This window comes from Galeopterus variegatus, unplaced genomic scaffold (genome assembly GCF_000696425.1).
Source record: "Galeopterus variegatus unplaced genomic scaffold, G_variegatus-3.0.2 Scaffold5451, whole genome shotgun sequence".
Lineage (NCBI taxonomy): Eukaryota > Metazoa > Chordata > Mammalia > Dermoptera > Cynocephalidae > Galeopterus > Galeopterus variegatus.
This window is the reverse complement of record NW_007731562.1, coordinates 126,487-143,129: the sequence shown is the minus strand read 5'-3', so window position 1 is coordinate 143,129 and position 16,643 is coordinate 126,487. Positions and strand designations below refer to the sequence as shown.

Below are 16,643 nucleotides of genomic sequence, written 5' to 3'. Positions count from 1 at the left end.
TTATTTATATAAATTACCCAGTCTCAGGTATAGCAACACAAAATGGACTAAGACAATTTCACACTGCTAACAGTTAATGGCATATCTTGTCCCTCAGACTGCCTCCCCTTGAAATACTTATTGAAGTTGGAAAAATCAAAATAGTTTTTCCTTAGCACGTGAGATAACTCAGGGATCCTTCTTTCTGACTTAAAAATAAACAAACTGAAAAAAACAAACAACAAATAAAATGCCCTGAGTGCCAACACAAGCAAACTGATAATAAATCAGATAAAACCCCATACCCTCTATTTTCAAGTAACTGTGTATTCACTGGCTGCAGTTTAGAGGCAAAAACCAACCAATTTCAAATTCATGGATTTACTGCAAGGACCTGCCTGACATACTTACTGCAGGGAAGGTTAGGTGTCTCAGACAAGAAGGGCCCAGCTGTGGCAGTCAGGGTACAGTCCTGACCAGATCCTAGAAGGGACTTGTGAGACACCACAAAAATCATCAAGGGGTGACGGTACACCTTCAAAATTAATTATCTGAAGCCCATACTTCCTCAGAAGCCAAAGGCACACAAGATATTCTATATATGAAACATTGATTTTATGTTTCCACATGACCTTAAAGGACACACAGAATATGGTTAAGTTTGTATGATTTTTAAGATTAAAGTAATCTCTAATCTCAAGAAGCTCAAAACAAAGGAATAAAGGTGGACAGATAAAAGAGTATTCTTCAACTTTTCTTCCTTGTACAGGGAAATCCCCCTGAGGTAAGAATAAGAAAATTCAGTAAGTTGGAAAATATTTCTAAGTTTAACTACATTTTCTTTTAAAATCACATTTGAATATTGATGTAGGTTTCATACAATTAAAAATCACAGACTTTAAGAAGCAACCTCAGCTCTTATGTAATTCCTTAATCACCATTTATGAACTCTTGTCAGATGGGGCTATGGATAAATGACATAATAGTTTTGAACCTTAATTTATAGAGAAAATTTCAAAGCAATGAACATTTTCTAGTTGTGATTTTGTTTAACATAAAAACTACCAGAAAACCTTTCTTCATTCTTTAATAAAGCATGCATATTCAATAAATGTTCACACCACATTTCCTTTGCCATTTCTCATAAACTGAACTTTTAACATTTTTAATAGCCATGCCCTATTAGGTTATTATGAGGGCAAGGCTATTTTTCCAGTAAGCTGTATTTTTTTTTATCTCACAAGGCTGACTTTTCTAAAATCACAGTTTACTTATAAAAAAAGATAGGTTTGTATTCTATTATAAATGGAAATAGATTTTAGCATACAATTATTATAGACAACAGAGTATTTAGAAAAGTTCAAATTAATCAGTATGAAAATATACCTCACTGAAAGATACTTACTTATAAAAACATATTGCCTTTGCCATGTGAAAACCTGGTGTTTAGTTCCCTAGATTTCTTTATTAGGGCTTTTTTCTGAGCTTCATCAAACCGATTAACTTTGAGATCCTTATCACGGTCAAATGGTATTCTCTCTTGGGGCTTATTTTTATCTTCAGCAGCCTTATTCTTTAACTTTTTATTATGAATGTCCATAAGAGATTCTGATCTTTTTGATTCCTGGGCAGAGCAAGAGAGAAGTAATAAAAACCTTAGCTTGTTGAGATTACTGACAGAAGATATAATCATGAAACAGAGTAATTACACAGTAACAGGGCACATCAAGGAGGGCTATTTACGAACTCCAGTATAGCATCTATGAAGAAAATATGTATCAGAGACAAATTCAATTCAATCAAAATGAAGATACCTACTAACTACATGGCACACTAAAAAAAATAAGACAGAGAGGAAACAAATATTTAAATAATCATAATAAGAAAGCATAATGGAAAGCATTATGGTTATTTAAACATTAAAAATTATAGTATAAGCCAAGAACAAGGGTGTGAAAGGAAGAGCAATTAAATTCTCACTTCATGGGTCCGACCCCGTGGCTCACTCGGGAGAGTGCGGCGCTGGGAGTGCAGCGGAGCTGTTGCCACGGGTTCGGATCCTATATAGGGATGGCCGGTGCACTCATGAGCGCAGTGCGGGCAACACCAAGTCAAGGGTTACGATCCCCTTACCGGTCCCCCACGCCCCCCCCCCCAAAATCTCACTTCATGGATGTGCTGGTCCTTGAAACCTAAATGGGTAGATAGGAAGGGAAGGCATTGCCACGCTGAAGCATAACAAGGTGAAACAGAAAAATAAGAGCACAGAAGTGGCAAAACTCAAGGCCTGTGCAAGATATGTTGGCATGTTCCACAAGCTAAGACAATTTTTGTTCCTTTCACTTTTCTGTTCTTTCTCTTTCCCCCTTACCTTCCTCTCACTTTTTTCTCCTTAGCTAGGGTAGGTGTTTGCATTTTCAGATATATCTAGTAAGACAAGGTCTGAGCAAAGGCAATTGGTTAATAAATTAGGGATTCATTATAGACCTCTCAGTCGTTGACTAAAGTCAAGGATAGAATGGCCCTGGATTGAAGAAGCAGGGAGGAGATGGAAGAGTAGATGCAGGTAGTATATACCAGCAGCCTCCAAACTGGGGTATATGTAGCCCTGGGGGCTGCAGAGAATGGATCCTGTGGAGCATAAAGGCATGGGTAATTTTAAAGTTATCTGTCCGTGATTCTCAGTCTGTAGTCTTTCTTAAAATTGACTTGCTCTATAGTGCCTCTTGTCAATGTGCCTCCCCTTTCAGTATAGCCCTTTCCCATTTAACAGAGGAGACAATAGAATATTGGCCAGGAGAGCATTAGTCTCCAGAGTACCAAACAAAAAAGTCTGAAATGCTGATATAAATGAAACTTCCTTTAGTCAAGGAACTGTTAACCCAGCAGTGCTTTATGTCCTTCTGTGTCTTCAATATATTTCTTGAGAGTGTAGCATCCTTTAGAGATGGGTATTTTGACTCTTGTTGGGATGTTCTGAATTCAGACAGATTGAAGAGTGGGAAAATGAAAGAAAGGACAATTTTTGCTTAACGACCACATCTCTTCCAGGCCCTGCCTACTATCAAAGAATAGACTTGAGAACAAAGTAATGAAGAGAACTTAGTGAAAGCAAAGTAACAAGGCAATGGAAAGAAATATGGAGGATGGCAGCACTGTATTTCATCCAGAAGACTCACGGTGCCTACCTCCAGACTTTAGAATTCAGAAGTGTTATGGGAATGATCATTAACACATTTATTTGAGGTCAGACTTTCTGATAGAATGTAAGACTTTCTGACTTTACTGATTTGACAACAAGAAACGACTTTGTCAATAAGTTTATGTGGCAGATATTTCCTATAAATTAATTGAGCTCAATCTGGAGCTATAACACTTTTGCAGAATGTACAAAAGATACTATATTAGTAAATATGTATTTAAATTAGCACTATTTCCATTTTCCCATTCCTGCTCAATATACTGGGTTAAACAAAGTACCTCTTAGTTATTTCATAAATCTTGGTAAAATCTTTTAGAAACAAAGCAAATGAAGTGCTTTCCAATTCTTTATTTTCAACAAAATTTAAGAAGGTAAAAAAAAAAATCATCAAATTTTGCTAAGAAAAAATAGGCTATCAATACATATATCAGGGAGAAATAGTTAAGGACTTAATTTCCAAATTCAAAAAATCTAGGTTGCAATGACAGTCCTGCTTCTTTCAACACTGCTAACCTTTGGCAAGCAACTTAAGCCTCATTTCCTCAGCTGTAAAATGGCAGTAGTCATAGTAATAATTCCCAAATATTTGGGTGAAGGAGGAGTTAAAAGATCTAATGAACACAAAGGATTTAGTACAGTGTTGGGTATATAAGAATCACTCAGTAAATGCTAAGTATTAGATTTATTGAGCATTTACTATATTGTAACCCTCACAATATCGCTGTAAGTTAAAAGTTATTATTCCCACTATACTGATTTGAAAAGAAAGAATAAGAAGACATATTAATGTAACCAACGTGGAAAAAAAATAGGAGAAACTAATGACTGACAGCTGAGAGGTCATTAGATCATTAGTAGTATTTTTTTAATAGATCAATACAAGGTTTAAGAAATAAGTTGTTCAAAGAATTGAATGATATCACTATAATAAAATGAGTTTACTTCTTTGTGTAAACTTGGCTTCTTAACTCTTAGAACTATAAAAACAAACAAAAAGAACACGATTGATGCTGAAATCTGTCTTATTCTAGCAATAAGTACATTCATACAAAGACTAGGAACTAACTGAGAAAAAAGATATCTCTTCATTAAGAGATTAAATTAAATTTCCATTTTAGGGCCAGCCCGTGGCTCACTTGGGAGAGTGCGGTGCTGATAACACCAAGGCCATGGGTTCAGATCCTATATAGGGATGGCCGGTTGCTCACTGGTTGAGTGTGGTGCTGATAACACCAAGCCAAGGGTTAAGAACCTCTTACCGGTCATTAAAAAAAATAAAATAAATAAAAAATTTCCATTTTACTTTTTTTTTTCTCCTTTTTGTTTTTTTTCGTGTCTGGCAACGGACCGCAACCCTCAGTGTCGTGCCCGTACCGGACCGGGCCCGGCAACGGGATTGCAACCCTCGGTGCTGCGCCCGCCCCTCGCTCAGCCAGTGAGCGGGAACCGGTCTGTATGTGGGATCTGAACCCTCGGCGGGAGCGCCACCGCATTCCTAAGCGGCGCACTGTAGCAGTGTGCCACCGGGCCGGCCCAATTTATGTTGTACTTCTTTGTTAAATGTAAAGGGACATAAATATAAGACAATTATCCTAACATTTTTTTTTATGCTTAGTAATTACTTATCAAAATTTACAATGTATTTACATTGGTTTGATCTACTGAAATTACAACTTAATCCACACGAAAAAAATATATTGACATTTAAAGACATAGATACAGGAAATGAAAACTTTTCAGTTCAATTTATGTGCATATTTTTATTACAGTGAAATATGATTTATTGATATAATCATAAATGACTCTCAAGAGTAAAAGTGAATTTCATTAGGATAAAATTCTGTAGCAGAAGAGAAGAGTATGAATTCAGGGTGAAAAAAGGATGAAATAAAATTTCCAACTGTGAAGGAAGTGCTTCATGTTGATATCTATTTTTTTAATGGATTATAGTAGATATTGAATTGTTATGGCATTTAAGATTCAAATTTGAAACATTTAAAATAATAATATGTTATAAATTATACCATTGGTAACTACTGAAACCTATGATGAAAATTTTTAGATGTCAAGTAAAAAATACATAGTTAAAAAAAATTCTTTTAGGAGATACCAAGTAAAAATACTTGAAGACCACTGGTCTCCACCCGTGACTGGCTGAAAAGAAATATGGGTTCCTGAGTCCCATCATAGATTTAGTGAATCAAAACTGCCAGCTGGGGGCCGGCCCGGTGGCGCACTGCTACAGTGCGCCGCTTGGGAGCGCGATGGCGCTCCTGCCGAGGGTTTGGATCCCACATACAGACTGGTTCCCGCTCACTGGCTGAGCGAGGTGCAAGCGTGAAATCATGCTAAGTTTCTAGTTGATTTTTTTAATTTTGTCTTTACGGTAGTATTTTTTTTTTTTGTCTTTTTCCGTGTCCGGCAACAGATCGCAACCCTCAATGTTGCCCCCGTACTGGACCGGGACCGGCAACGGGATCGCAACCCTCGGTGTTGCTCCCGCGCCTCGCTCAGCCAGTGAGCGGGAACCGGTCTGTATGTGGGATCCGAACCCTCGGGCGGGAGCGCCATCGCGCTTCCCAAGCGGTGCACTATCCAGTGCGCCACTGGGCCGGCCCCATTTACGGTAGTATTTTAATGAGTGTTCAATTTATCAAAAGCTAAGGGTTATAGAGTGTGTTAGTCTTAAGACTATATTGATATTTTGAAAGTAGATCTCACAATAAGTAACCAAAATTTCAGCATAAGATTGGAACCCTAACTTTTGGGATGCATTTTTTTTTTTTTAAAGATGACCGGTAAGGGGCTCTTAACCCTTGACTTGGTGTTGTCAGCAGCACGCTCTCCCAAGTGAGCTAACCGGCCATCCCTATATAGGGATCCAAACCCACAGCCTTGGTGTTATCAGTACCACACTCTCCCAAGTGAGTCACGGGCCGGCCCTTGGGATACATTTTAAAGTCAACTGCAGATGTCATTGCATGTCCCCCTAAATACTTCAGCCTGCGTTTCATCAACTAAAGTTCAATATCTGTTTACAAATTTTTTCTTTTAAGATAAATTTACTTACAATGAAATGCAAAAATATTAAGTGCACATTCACTGAGTTTTATAATTCAAATTCCAATCAAGATCTGGAACATTTCCACCATTGGAGAAAGGTCTGTATGCCACTTACTAGTCACACCCCACATCCCTACTCCAGCCACCACCATTCTAATTTTTTTCCATCATAGACTCATTTTGGTCCATATAAACAGAGTTGTTAAGTATGCGCTTGCTTGTGTAAGATTTCTTTCACTTGGCATATTGACTTTGAGATTCTTCCATGCTGCATTTATTTGTAATTCGTTCCTTTTATTGCTGAGTAGTGTTTCTTTTTATATCATAGTTTGTTTTTTCTTTCTCTTATTGATGGACACCTGGACTGTTTGCAGTATTGAGTTATTATGAAGAAAGTATCTATGAACATTCTTGTATAAGTCCTTCTAAGGCTATTATGAATAAAGCATGTTCAACTCCTTGTGTAGACATGTTTTCATTTGTCTTAAGTAAACATATCTAGGATTGGAATAGCTGGATCATAGTGTAGGTGTGTGTTTAGCTTGATAAGAAATGCCAGTTTGAAAAAAGGTTTAGCTTATTAATTCTCAGCCATTTTTCCTTTCTAACATAACTCATTTGGCTATAAATTTTGCCTCTAAATACTTCTTTATATAGCCTCCCACACATTTTGATATGTTGTATTTTTGTTATCTGTCAGGTAAAGGTATTTTCTAACTTCCATTATCATTTCTTCTTTGATGCAAAACTCGATTTTGAATTTTTCTAATTTACAGTTGCATAGTGCTTTTAAGTTATTCCGAATTTTAATTTGAATTCCTTGTGGTTAGAGAACATGGTCTGAATGATAGTCATTCTTTTAATTTTTGACTTTTGAGCTGTTCTGTTTTCGTAAATATTCCATATCAGTCAAGTTTTTGGTCAGTTTCCAAAAATGTTTCATGTATGCTTCACCATTTGTGCTATTAGTCAATATATCAAGCTAACTATATTTTAATGTTTACAGAATTTTTCATTAACTAATATATTGGGAACAGAAGGTAATTTTCCTAAATTCCTGAACATGTGGCAGGGGCCAATGGGTTCAGTAATTTACATTTATTCTTTGAGCAGGAATAATCACCAGTTTTTTAAGAATAAGAGAGAATATAACAAAAAATAATATGCCAGGTGAATATTGACCTGTGTAGGTTATAAATTTAAATTGGACTATATTTTAAAAACATTTTTCTCTCATTTTTAAATCTTTCCATCAAATATTCCAAACTTGCTTATAATTTAAAAACTTATGAACTTAGGATCTCTGTGAGTTAGTAGAACTCTTGCTTTTTGATCAAGTGCTACCTATCACTAGTAATTAAATTTCTGATATATGACTTAAGATACAAATTGAAAACATTACATGAGGGAGGGGGGTTGGGGGAAATTGGTAAAGGGCCACAAAAAATGTTTACATTGTATAATGATACAAAAAAAAAAATTACATGAAATGCATAGAAGGATTTTATATAAGTAAATATACACAACAGAGTATTTTTCAGGACAGATGTATAGAAAATATCTGAGGTAAGGAGTCAGACACAAAAGAAAGAGAAATAAGAAAAGACAAAATATGAGAAGAGAATTAAAAGATAGAAAAAAATTATATATTTTATTTTCTTACATTGTATGAGGATACCTGCTCAGCCAATCTCTTATCCCTTCCTGTCAATGTATATTCTTCATCCTTGTTACTGAATGACTTCCTTGCTTCTTGTGTTTCCTGAGAAATGAACACAGATAACATATTACTGAGCCATGTAATTAAGATTAAATAAAAAAGAAATGTTGTACTATTATTTTTACTTAGATTAAGTAACAAAAGACTAAACTAAGCCAGGCTTCTTGAATCTCTTCCAGTTAGAAATATTAGTACTGAAAAAGGGTCAATTAGTGTTCTAGTCTATGATTTCTCTGAAAATAAGAAAAAATCCAAAAACCCCATCTAATAGACTAGCTGGAACTCAGGATGAGTTTTGATTAACAGTGATGAAATGTATGAGGGAAAATAAGGGATAGAAACAAATCCTACATTATCTTTTTTCAAAAATAGTAAAACCACACAAGGGAAGAAAACAAAGAAAAATAAATAACGTGTGCATATTGAAAAAAAAAAAAAACTGTCTTCATTCACAGATGACGTGATTATCTATGTACAAAACCCTGACAAATCTACAAAAGAACTCCTGGAATTAATAATAAAGTATAGCAAAACTGCAGGATACAATGTCAATATACAAATACACCAGCAATGAACAACTGGAATTTGAAACAAAACAAAACAAAAATATCATTTACAATAGCACACATGCAAAAATGAAGCACTTAGGTAAACTTCTAATTATAATCAGAAAAAATGTTACAGTGATATTCTAGAGAACATACTCCCAACCAGGAATGAGGAAGGCCCACATAAAAATGATTGAAAACTGTTGTTCTCAAAGCATATTTTTATACTGTTGTAATTTGCTTAGGAAAACCAAGGCAGCTCTCATACAAGTTTTACCTTAATGATGAACTAAAACAACACTGTATTTAATAAAGTACATTAAAAACACAGGAATAGCTAATTTCTTGTCAAGACTAGGAGGTGAGGACCCAACAGATCTCATTCAATTAATTTATGTAAAACATTTTCATTTCTTTCTAAAGAGCAATCTTACTTCTTAAAGGCCATGTTGGCTAAATGAATGTGAGAACATTAGAGGTACGAGAGATGTGTGCTGAGGAACATAAAAAGAAAGATGAAGTGGAGAAAATCTATCAAAAAGAAAACCTGGCTAAGCTCTGTTACAAAAATTAGTCATGAACTTTACACAGAATCAAGGACACCAGAAAACAAACAGCTCTGTGGTACTATATTCTTATAGTTTGTGACATAAATATTAAGACTATAGTATTATATGCTGTACTATAGTATTACATCAAACTGAAGAGGTATTAATAATCCCTTTATGAGTCCACTGTATCCACTGTAAATACTGAACAAAACATTTCAGCACTGAAAAGAATGACCAGGTCTAAAGAACTCATCACAGGGATTAAAATCGCTTAATAAGGTTCAAACTGTATGGCCTAGTTTCCATTAGATTAACTTTTCTGTTATCTTTTTCTCTGAGGAAGAGTCCCTGCCTATCTGGCTGTAGGCTAGACATCTATTCAATGAGGATCAAAGGATAAAAATCAAAGAACTAATAAACACAGGCACAAATAAAAAGTCCACATAAGCAAGGGAATTGTCTTTTTGAAGACAATCTTAAAGGCTAAATTATAAAAACCCGTTATTATTTTTATAAAAAAAACAGCTAAGAAAGAATGGATGGGCATTCCAGCACTAGTCTTTCAAAGACTGAGGCCCAGTTACAGACTTTGTGATCTCTTTTGCCCCCATGTGTGTTGGTTCGCCTCACCTTTCTATTAAAAATATCAGATTTCATTAATCTTCAGGACACAAGAGAACTCACCATGTTGCGAAATATACAGGTAGGATGCTAAATGTGGAGACTTCAACATACCATCCACATTTTAAGAATAACACGGTCTATTTCACAACCTATTCTCCACTAAAATGAAAGCTCCTTAAAGAGCTCTTTCATCTTTCTATCACCTGAAATCAAAAACAATGCCTGGCAGAATAGGTATTTAATACATAGTTACAGAATGAAAACAGAAATCCTGATAACTCTAGGTACTAATGAACAAGATAACCAGAGTTAGCAGGCTGAATTAAGTGTGGAACTATTTAGATCAGAACTGATGAAGTTATAATCACAAGGTGACAATGAGTCAAGCACTTAAGCCTTGCATAGGACAACTTAAGGAAATTAAAACCTTTAGTTGAAATAAATTTAAAGAGTAGTGCTGGGGACACTGGTTCAATTCCTAACATATAATGGAATATTTCATAATAAACAGAAGATTCAAGAAGAGAAAAATAAAAAAATAACATATTTTATGAATACAGATTTTTTTTTTTGTAATTTATTAAACGTATTAATAAAGGTGCTTCTTGGCTATCTTGACAGTAACATAAGGCTTAGTGTACCTGAGATATGGACATTTTAAGAGAGAGTTCTACGTATCATTTAATTTTCTAGGTTAACCTGCAGCTTTGGTTTTTTTTCAAGATATTTAAAAAGATACATTTTCATGAAGATAGTATAATTTTGTATAAAGACCATGGAATCTGGAGTTAGAAAGGTCTAGAATGGAATTCTTTTTCATCACTTATCAGCCCTGTGACCCTAGAAAAGTTGACCTCATGGAGGTTAGTTTCTCCCTCTAAAAAATAAGGTCACTAAACCTAAGTCTCAGGGTTTTTGTAAGGTTTAAATGCGACAGTTTATTGGGAAATTGTAAGCAAATAGCTAGCAACTGGTGTCACTTTCCTTCCTCATAACTTTCCTTCAAAGAAAAAATAATCTTTATTTTCCTTGAGAATCACAATAAAAAAAAACAGTACCCTTAAATAATTCTGCTAATATCTTTCCCAAATTGAGTCAACATGGACAGAAATACATGAACAAACAAACAAACAAACCGTCTCACCTTAGCTTTCCTTTCCCTGTCAGCTGGAGTATCTGTCCAGATTGATCGATCTCCAGACCTGTCATCAGCTCTTCTCTTAAAAGTCCTTGGCCCAAGACCAAAGTCTTTCATTTCTGGAGGAAGCTCAGTCATCCATGACTCTCTTGTTGAAAGAAAGTATTGGTGTTTCTGTCACATGTTTGTCATATATGAGGGTTCTTCCAAAAGTTCATGGAAAGATTCGTATTACCTTTTAATTCTATTTTTCCACAACTCTATTTTGAAGTACCCTCGTATGTTACAAATACTTTCATCCAATTTGTTATTCTTTTGACTTTGTTTTTGCTGCACAAAATCTTTTCAGTAGAAATATTTGCCAATCTTTTCCTTTGTAGTTTCTGAGTTATCTAGCTCTTAAATTTTCATATATATATATATATATATATATATACACACACACACACACACACAACATAGATAAAGAATATATATTAAAATATACATATATTTTAATGTTTTCTAAAATTTAGATTTTTTTTTCCCCTTTTTTGTCTTTTTTCGTGACCGGTAACGGTATCGCAACCCTTGGTGTCGCGCCCGTACCAGGACCGGCAACGGGATCGCAACCCTCGGTGTCGCGCCCACACCGCGCTCAACCAGTGAGCGGACCGGTCTCTATATGGGATCCGAACCCTCGGCGGGAGTGCCACCGTGCTCCCAAGTGCCGCACTCTACCGAGTGCGCCACCGGGCGGCCCTAAAATTTAGATTTTTAATCTATTAGTTTATTTCTTAGAGTAAAGTGTCTATAAAACTTACATCATCTCCTTTAGTCAGTTTTTCTTTCATTCTCTGGGCCCTTTTTTCAAACTCTGTCGTTATACTATAGTTAATTGGTCCTTTTGCAGGCATTGGTCCAACAATGTCCTCATCTTCACTGCTATCTGTTTCCTTTTAAAACAAGACATTACTTTCAGCCTAGCCAGAGCTATAGGTTATAAAAAATGATCCTAAATTACTTAAATTTAACCGAAACTGATTACCCATAGGCAATAAAACAAAAAGGAAACAATGCATTGCTGGAGTTGGATTTTCTGTTATTTGCAGCTGAAAGCATTCTAAATACATGACCTCCCAGGGTTGTTGTTTAGATTAGATTACGTTTATGCTGGTGTTGTGCTTTACAGTGCCTGGCATGCGGTAAATGCTCAACAAATGTTATGTGTATTATCGTGAATGTCTTAATTTGAATGTACATGCTGTGAATGAGAGAATAAGAGAAGCCCCTCTTTGAGAAACAAAAATCTGAAAACTGAAAAAGAAGTGTCTTTTGAAAAAGGTTTAAGGGAAATTATACAGAAAACAATTCAGAACCAAGAGTACCTTAAGTAGGTGTGTATGCAACTGCAATCCCTGACCCACACTTACCCATCACCTTTTGCTAAGAGAAGCTAGAGAATATAGAATGTGTACCACCTAGGAAATTATATAAACTACCCATTTGCTAACAAAATTCCAAGTGTGAATAAAGCTAAATTATGCTACATCCTTGAAAAAATTTTCTCAACTTTTTGTTTTAAAAAATTTCAGACCTATTTCAGAAAAGTGCGGAGTACAATGAACACCCATGTATCCTCACTCAGATTCATCGATTGCTAACACCACCCCCCCCATAAGACAGACACACATCACACATACATTTTTTCCCCCCTGACCATTTTTTTTTTTAAAAAAGATGACCAGTAAGGGGATCTTAACCCTTGACTTGGTGTTGTCAGCATGAACACCCATGTATCCTCACTCAGATTCATCGATTGCTAACGCCACCCCCCCCATAAGACAGACACACATCAGACATACATTTTTTCCCCCCTGACCATTTTTTTTTTTAAAAAAGATGACCAGTAAGGGGATCTTAACCCTTGACTTGGTGTTGTCAGCATGAACACCCATGTATCCTCACTCAGATTCATCGATTGCTAACGCCACCCCCCCCATAAGACAGACACACATCAGACATACATTTTTTCCCCCCTGACCATTTTTTTTTTTAAAAAAGATGACCAGTAAGGGGATCTTAACCCTTGACTTGGTGTTGTCAGCACCACGCTCAGCCAGTGAGCCAACTGGCCATCCCTATATGGGATCCGAACCCGGGGCCTTGGTGTTATCAGCACCGCACTCTCCCGAGTGAGCCACGGGCGGCCCCCCCCGACCATTTGAAAGCAGATTACAGATAGCATGAGAAGGCCCTAGATTGAAGCAAACTTCCTTACCACTTTTCTGACAGTGGATTACATTTTGCTAGTCCTTTTTATTACAGACAACAGAATTTTGAAGTTGTGTATTTTATACAGGGGGCACAATTCAGTCTCCTCTGCCTGAGTGGGGCAGAAGCTAAGGTTTCTGTCCCCAGACCCAAATCCTCCAGGACTTACGACTGAGTTCTCTAAAACTACTGTAGTCCCCTGCTGTGTAAACTCGTGCTCTGGGTTTGAATTCTCTCAATGTTATTAGTACCTGTGGATTTCTCTTTCTTCCTTTTGAGCTTAGCTGTACTCTAACTTTGTTGCTATTTTATTTTTTCCCCAGCACTTCTTTGTGTTTGTGGCAGGGAGAGCCAAGCCTGATGATGTCAGCTAAGTCTTCCAAATGGCTGGAAGTCTGTCTTTGAGTAATTTATTCTTGTATTTAACACCCATGTTATTAGAAAGGATTCCTCATACTTAGCCCAGTGTGGTCACATCAAAGCAAAAGATAAAATCAAACTGCGAATGGAGGCCAGATTGTATTGGGCCCTACAAGAACTTTGGCTTTTACTCAGAGGGAAGAGAAGCAATTTGGTGGTTTTGAGTGTTAATGACGTGATCTGACTTTGTTTCATCTGGACCCTGTAGCTCCTCTGTTGAGAGGAGGGACCAGAAGGGCAAAGGCTAAATAAAGCATGAAGACCTATAAAAGAGGTAAGATATTATGTCACTTGGTCCAGGGTAGGAGCAGGAGTGCTTGAATTCTGGATGTGTTCTGAAGGTAGGAACAACAGAATTTGTTAAAAAATTCATTTCTGTAACTATGTGTCTGACACATTGCAGGTGCTCTATAAACATTTGTGGAAAGAATGAATAAATGACTCTAAAGTTCATGATCTTAACCAATGCATTATATATATTTCCTTTCAGTAACAACCTCAGTGTTAACTGTTGAATTCTCAGTGGAGATGAATGGGAGTCTCTCGATTACATGAATTCTATATATAGAAAGGCTCTGCAGTATAACAGACCGAACAGGTGATTTAAAATCATCAGAACTGGGTTGGAGCCTTGGCTTTGTTATGTAAAAACTGTATAATCTTGGGTAAGTTACCCAATTTCTCTGGTCTTAAGCATCTGCAAGATGCATGGGCTATGCATATCTGCCAAAATAGAAGATGCAGATACCCAATTTCTCTGGTCTTAAGCATCTGCAAGATGCATGGGCTATGCATATCTGCCAAAATATAAGATGCAGATAACTTTCATGAGACTGTGGGGAAGATAAAAAGAAGATCCACATGCAAGGAAAATGCATTATAAATTATAAAGAACTCTGCAAATCTCAGCTATTGTTAAGGGGAAAAATAGCCTTCATACATTACATCAAGATCATTTGATCTATCCTTTCATAAAATCACTTATCCGCCAGCACATCTGTTATATACAGGTACCAGAGGTGGGTAGGAGAGAGTTCAAGGTAAAGATATTAAAGAGCTCCTCAGCTTTCTCTCCTGTTGGTCATATCACAATGACTCCTTAAGCTTTTCAGCATGTTTGAGTTTTCTAACAACTTTGATGTCTCCCTTCAAAGATAAGAAGTATAAAGAGGCAACAGCACCCTGTCAACCTTGTTATTTTTCTAAAAGAATCTCAGGTTTATGAACAGCTTCTGATTTCATCTATGTTACAATTTTAAATTAATCTGAATATAACTGAGTCTTACATTACATTTTAGTCAAATGATTGTAGTTACTACTACACAAAGTTTTGAATTTGTTACATCTTATTCTTTCTTTCTTTTTGGCTGCTGGTAGTACAGGGATCAAACCCGGGACCCTGGTGTTATCAGCACCATGCTCCAATCAATTGTGCTAACTGGCCAGCCCACATCTTCTTTAAATAAAAACTTTCCAAACCTCAGAGTTGAGATACGATGATTCTTGTCGTCCTGGATCATCTCTGCCTTTGTCACTTTTCTGTGTAGATTTAATAAAACCAGGTGGCAATGCAGGACCTATTATAGGCCTAAAAAATAAAATGTACTGTTATCATTCTTCCTGACTTTAAAAAAAAGTTTTCAGAGTAAAAATTCATAAAAATAATAAAACCAGATAATAACAAATGTTGAAATGAGAATTTTATTTAACACATTCTTTTTATTACATAGTATTTTTCTACTAGGTGTCTTAAAAAAACCCCTAATTTTGCACTTTAACTTTCTACCTGTTAGTCAATAAGACACCAAACTAATAATTGTCAATCTCTGTGACACTGGTATATGCCCACTTCTTAAAAAGAACTATACTAAATAAAAAATGATAATATTGGCTGTCTTCTTAGTTCAGTTGGTCAGAGCAGGGTTTTGTAACACCAAGGTCATGGGTTCAGTTCCCCTACTGGCCAGCCAACAGGGGTGGGGGGCAGAGAATGATAACATTTAAAAAAAAAGTCCCTTTGTGTACTAAAACTTGTGTGAAGGTCTTTTTCTATTTTGTACCTTGGCTTTCCTTTAATTTTGATATTCACTGTCCACTGAAAAATACCTTAGGGGCATCATAATGACAGTCAATTTACTTAAAGTAGAAATTGAGTTCTTCTAAGGACATATATAGCATGTGCATACAACAGACATCAGCAATCTATGGTACACGTGCCATGGCGATATAAAAATCTACACATGTCCTCGCTAATAATCCAGTAACAATGTGGAAGTGTAGAAGAATACAGCTAGTTCACTGAGACTCTTAGGAAGAGGAAGAGGTGCTATGCTAACCACATTTTAACCAGCGCACCTGTTTCCTTAAAACGACCCTGGCTGGTATAAGTCACTCCACTTTCTAAGTGAGCAAAATAATGCCCACAGTCAATACAACTAGGAAGTGGCTGAGCTGGAGTGTGAACTGTGGTCTACTTGATGCCATAGTTCATTATCTTTCAAGCTGCCCTATTGCCACATTCTGAGGGAACTGTCTTCAGTTCAAGAGAACTGCCTGAATTCTGGGTCTTAAAAAGAGATAACCTTTGTGCATGGAAAAAATAAAAGAGAGAAGATATTTTCTACTGTATTTCATACTTTTAAGTTTCTTCATCCTTGTTTCATACCAGTGTTTTTTCCATGGTTGTCACTGTGCCAGTGTTACCAACCCAGACGGCAATGAAGTCCTAAGCTGAATTTTCCAAGTTGCGCTTTGTTCAATTAGAGCCTCACAGACAGGCTTCCTGGCAGGGGAAAAACAGTACTGAGAGTCAGAGAGTCTGGTTCTGATCCTGACCAGTGAGTAACCTCCTGTCTTGGTTCATGAAGCCCATTTGAGAGGAACAATTTATTTTTTTTTTTCTATGCAAGTATAAATATTATTATTTTTATGGAATTACGATTATGGTTGTAAGTTCTTTTTTTTTTATTTATTTTTTGTTAAATTTTTATTTTGTCAATATACACTGTATATGATTATTATGGCCCATCACCGACACCTCCCGCCCTCCTCCCTCTCTCCCCTCCCCCCCAAGAATGTCCTTTCCGTTTGCTTGTTGTAACAACTTCATGAAAGTATAGTTGTTATATCTTCTTCCCCACCACCA

General features: G+C 36.3%; 1 protein-coding gene across 1 annotated transcript in view; it reads right to left on the bottom strand.

The window, feature by feature from the left end:
* Positions 1-1,049: 1,049 nt before the first annotated feature.
* Positions 1,050-16,643, bottom strand: part of GPALPP1 (GPALPP motifs containing 1) — a 32,814-nt gene continuing 17,220 nt past the window's right edge. Inside the window, exons 4-8 of the mRNA XM_008589447.1 lie at positions 14,978-15,086; positions 11,629-11,760; positions 10,832-10,999; positions 7,908-8,006; positions 1,050-1,603 (exon numbers count right to left, since the gene is read on the bottom strand). Of these exons, the coding sequence (XP_008587669.1) occupies positions 1,385-1,603; positions 7,908-8,006; positions 10,832-10,999; positions 11,629-11,760; positions 14,978-15,086 (727 nt within the window). The 3' untranslated portion in view covers positions 1,050-1,384. The remainder of the gene's footprint in view (positions 1,604-7,907; positions 8,007-10,831; positions 11,000-11,628; positions 11,761-14,977; positions 15,087-16,643) is intronic.